Source organism: Pempheris klunzingeri, chromosome 5, assembly GCF_042242105.1.
Source record: "Pempheris klunzingeri isolate RE-2024b chromosome 5, fPemKlu1.hap1, whole genome shotgun sequence".
Classification (NCBI taxonomy): Eukaryota; Metazoa; Chordata; class Actinopteri; order Acropomatiformes; family Pempheridae; genus Pempheris; species Pempheris klunzingeri.
Genome location: NC_092016.1, coordinates 2,089,606 through 2,094,904, shown reverse-complemented (window position 1 = coordinate 2,094,904; position 5,299 = coordinate 2,089,606). Strand labels below are relative to the sequence as shown.

The window sequence follows — 5,299 nt, the reverse complement described above, 5'->3', positions numbered from 1 at the left end:
TACTACTGAGTATTACACACTGAAACACAGGTCTTCAAAAGTACTACTGAGAATATATATATATATATATATATATATATATATATATATATATATATATATATATATATATATATATATATATGCTTATGGGGAACAAATAGTATGAAAACAATTTCAGAATCTGGCGTTCCTCAGGGATCAAGTTTAGGACCCTTGTTGTTCCTATTAACATTGAGGTTCTGCTTAATGTTCGTAAATCATTTTTTTACTGCCACAGAAACCTGCATATCATCACATATCTAAATGCCTTAAAGTATAACGTGTAAACAGAGGTTATAACTTTATTCTATTAAAATAAGACATTAATACGAAACTTTTTGTTTTTATAGATTTTCACAATAAAATGTGAACGGGTATGATCCCTTGTGTTGGTCACCTTTGTCTTCAAGCATCAAACTTCAAGCCATCTTTGTTTAATTACTCTGTTTTTAATGATTCTTCACCTTCACCTGAACACAGAAAACAGTGTTTGTATTGTTTTAAACAAGCTTCTGTTTATTTGTAATGAAACTATTCAAACGCAGATCTGAACATTCACAGATTTGTATGTTTTCATACATTTAACAGTTGTTTTTTTATGTATTTCGTGGTAAAAAAAAATCTGTGAAAACTGGAAGATGTTGAATTTTTCATTTTCACAAAATGAACTTCTATAAAAATCTATCTGCTGAATCACAGCGTGTCCATCAGTTTGTTCTCCCGAATCAAATCCGACTGTTTAAATCCCGGCATCACTGACAGGTGAGGTCAGGTGAGGTCAGGTGAGGCGCTCCGTTCCACCTGTGGCCACCCAACAGTGATGTCACAGCACTGGGGGGGGTCAACGGAAACATTTACATTAGTTAAAGTTATTCTTTAATAATGTTCACTGTGTTTCACATCAACAAATATTACAGGTATGTATTTCAACATAAAGCTTTTGTATTTTTAGATATATTTGAATTGATTAATTGCAGTGAAGATCAATTGAGATAAATAAACAGTGTGTGTTTCTTTGTTTAGTTTAGTTTAGTTTTACTCTGTAATTCCTTCAGGACTTTTGCAGTTAATTTACCTTAATGGGATCAATAGTATCTACCTGTCTGTCTCCACTCTATGGTAGTACTTCTTATCAGAATTAGATTTTTGAGTGCTTCATTTCAAAAGACTTTTATTTGTTTGGCTTTTATTTTACAGAGGTGACATTTCCTGTGTGTGTGTGTGTGTGTGTGTGTGTTAATACTGTCTCCATTCAGTTGTTAATGTTTGTCCTCAGACGGAGGAGTTGATCTCTGATTGGCTGACAGCTCAGCTTTGCAGGCCACCACACGTTCACAGTCATCACCCACAATGCACCACCAGCGGGGGCACTCAGTCCTGAATGAGTCCTCAGATGTTCAGGTGGGGGGTCTGATTCCCAAACACACACACACACACACACACACACACAAATTCCTCCCCCACAGTTAAACCTCACCTGCAACAACAAAGGAGGAGGTGTGTGTGTGTGAGTGTGTTAGTGTGTGTGTGTGTGTGTGTGTGTGTGTGTGTGTGTGTGTGTTGGGGGCCAGCCAGGAATGTCTTTTGTCTGCAGAGCCCTGAGGGGGAGGAGGAGGAGAGAAGCCACATAGAATCTCCTTTAAAATCCACCAAATTCCTCACAATTATGGACGAAAAATCACTAAATCACTTAAAAATCAGCTTATAGTTTAATTCTAAAAGAAGAAGAGATAGAAACACACTTCAGATGACACTGAGAACTGGATATCAACTAGAAAACTTTTTCAAAACTATCAAAAATATCGAGTTTTAACTTTGAAAGTGACGACTGAGTCATTATTTTGATTGTAAGATAATAAACTATAAATTCTGTTTATTCTCTTACAATCTGTCGTCAACTATAAATTCTGTTAAAGTCTGTTTACTGAATCAAACACGTTAAAATGTCAGTGTATCAATATTTAATAATATATGGCCAGAAGTACATACATGGAGACTCAAATGCATCCGCTCACTATCTGAGCTCCTCTCAGGCTTAAATCTGCAGTTTTTCAATGGAAGTTCTGAATTGGGTTTTACACCTATACATAAAATAGACTATGGTGCTTTTAACAAAAAGTTTTAATTAATTTCCTCTTTTTTATCAACTTTTATATATATATATATATATATATATATATATATATATATATATATATATATTAAACATGGCCAAAAGTATGTGGACAGTATGTTTCCATCAGATTAATAAAGATTCAGTAGTTCACTTGTCTGCTGCAGCATTAAGATGTTACTTCACTGCAATTAAGAGACCAAACAAAGAAACTCAGACAGAGACCAAGAGGACATTAAAACCTGTGGAGGGGGTGTCCACAGACTTTTGGCTACATAGCTGTGATTGTGGGAGGGGGGGGAAAGGAGCCAAACAGGAAGTCAGGTCGGATTATTTTCAGAGTAAAAGCATCAGGAACTGATCTTTTCACATGTTGGAGCTTTTTGTCTTTTTGTGATTTTAAATGATTTTATTTTTTATCTCTCTTTTATTTCAGTGCCTAAAAGAGCATGAAATATTCTACAGTTGTTGTAGTTAAAGTTTGTTTCTGATTTTCTCTGTAATAAAACTGTTTTAATTTGTCTGCCACAGTTATTTAGGCCTATCTTTAAATCATGCTGTCATTTCCGAATTATTGGCACATTTTTGTATTGTAATTTTAGATTTGTCTGTTAAGTGCTTCACCTCTTTGTTTTTATATGATGCGAAATTATCTGGCAAAGTATATTCATATATATATAACTGGGGGTATTTTAATTAGCCTATACTTGTTACTTTGAAAAATAAAGAAACTAACAATAACTATAGTAATATAATGCTGATTTCATGATTAAAAAAAGTCACTTCTTGATGTAATTTCAAGATGGTTTGACTTTTCAGCGTAATTTCTCTCCAGTTCATCAACATGATTTCTATAAAAAATGATTTATTCTTATATATTTCTTTAAAATGTATTGCTTTTCTTCTTTTATGTTGTATTCATCTACTCATTTCTCTTTGTTGTTGCACACGTTAGTACAAAAAAACATTTCAGCAAGACACCACAGACTTTATGAAGGAGTTTTATTTTGAAGGGCAGCCCGGATGTGTGGCCCTCAGGTCTGCAGGGTGCCGGTGGGTGAGAGGAGGCGGAGTCCGAGGAAGTGTGAGGAGTCCTGGGGAGGTCTGCAGGGTTCAGGGGGTCTGGAAGTCTCTGCGGGCTTTCAGCAGGTCCAGACGGTCTGAGGGGGTGCAGGTCTGCGGAGGGTGTCACGGCTTGGAGCTGCAGGGGGGTCCCAGAGTCCCAGAGTCCCAGAGTCCGGGGGTGTCGGTCGGTCTGAGGATTTCTTCTTCTTCTTTTCTGGATCTCTGCAGTTTTTCTTGAAGTTTTTGAGGATCAGCAGCATGTGGGAGCTTCAGCTCGCGACTCTGCTCGGTGAGTTATTTAACTGAAATACTGTAGTACTTTAATCCTGCAATGATACTGCAGTATTTAGATATTTAATACTACAATACTGCAGTATTTAGATATTTTATACTACAATACTGCAGTATTTAGTTATTTAATACTACAATACTGCAGTATTTAGACATTTAATACTACAATACTGCAGTATTTAGGTATTTAATACTACAATACTGCAGTATTTAGTTATTTAATACTACAATACTGCAGTATTTAGACGTTTAATACTACAATACTGCAGTATTTAGGCGTTTAATACTACAATACTGCAGTATTTAGATATTTAATACTACAATACTGCAGTATTTAGACATTTAATACTACAATACTGCAGTATTTAGACATTTAATACTACAATACTGCAGTATTTAGATATTTAATACTACAATACTGCAGTATTTAGACATTTAATACTACAATACTGCAGTATTTAGACATTTAATACTACAATACTGCAGTATTTAGACATTTAATACTACAATACTGCAGTGTTTAGGTATTTAATACTACAATACTGCAGTATTTAGGTATTTAACACTACAATACTGCAGTATTTAGACATTTAATACTACAATACTGCAGTATTTAGACATTTTATACTACAATACTCAGATATTTAATACTACAATACTGCAGTATTTAGATATTTCATACTACAATACTGCAGTATTTAGATATTTAATACTACAATACTGCAGTATTTAGGTATTTTATACTACAATACTGCAGTACTTTAGTTCTTCATGTTGATACTGATCAAACTGTGAAACTCAAACAGTTAAATGAAGTTTAATTTCTCCTCTTCAAAAGTTTTCCAGTTAAACATTTGATTTCACAGTAACTTTGAATCTGATCACCTTTGATTGGAGAAAAAAAAAGCATTGATTTATGATTTATGAAAGCTCTGATTTATCTTCTCCGTGTTTAAACTTAATTTTCTAACAACATGATCAATAAAAAGAAAAGTTTTCATGCCAAAAAAAAAAAAAATCAGATCAGAGGAAGTTTAGATTTTCTGGAGCAAAAACTGAATCAAGAGAAAACTAACCGACTCTTAAATCTAACTAACTAACTAACTAACTAACTAACTCAAACTAACTAATTCATTCAGTTAAACTTGTGAGTTTTAAGTCTGAAAGTTTAAATAAACTGTGAAGTTAAACTCTTCTCACCCAGAGTCTCAGTTTCTGCAGTTTTAAATCTCAGTAAATTCACTTTTTTCAACTTACACATCACTTAAATTGAAATGGAATAAACCTTTTTTTGGTGGTTTGATGAGTTCACGGGTGAAAATGTTCGGAGGGAGTCGGGTTTCATCAGAGAGCTGCGGTGAAATCTGATCACAGATCAATCAGAGTCTGTTTGTGGTGTGAATGAGCTCAGAGACTGTGATTAAATCTTCACTCGTCTGTAAACTCAGTCTGAGTTGATGAGTAACGAAGTGAAGCTGGTGGTCACTGATTAACATGAACAAACACCAGCGTCTTTATTAAGAGCAGCATTATTATAAAACCTGAAAAAATGATTATTGTCATTACTGATTGATTCATTATTTAGTTTTAAAACTATTAGATTAAATTAATAATTGTTAATTGTATCTAATATGTTTTGTAATGTGATTTTTAATATTTAATTTGAAATTATCAAGTCTCTAAATGTTCAGTTTTTGACTTGTTGAAGGTTAAATTAAATCTAATGTGAAACAGAAAAAAATAGAAAATAGTCATGATAAAGAAGCTGCAGCCTCAGAGCCGGTGGAGGTTTGATTTAAATATTGATTA

General features: G+C 33.7%; 1 protein-coding gene across 1 annotated transcript in view; it reads left to right on the top strand.

Moving 5' to 3' along the window:
* Nucleotides 1–3,457: 3,457 nt before the first annotated feature.
* lamb1a (laminin, beta 1a) overlaps nt 3,458–5,299 on the top strand; it is a 29,719-nt gene continuing 27,877 nt past the window's right edge. Inside the window, exon 1 of the mRNA XM_070831532.1 lies at nt 3,458–3,488. Coding sequence (XP_070687633.1) covers nt 3,458–3,488 — 31 coding nt within the window. The remainder of the gene's footprint in view (nt 3,489–5,299) is intronic.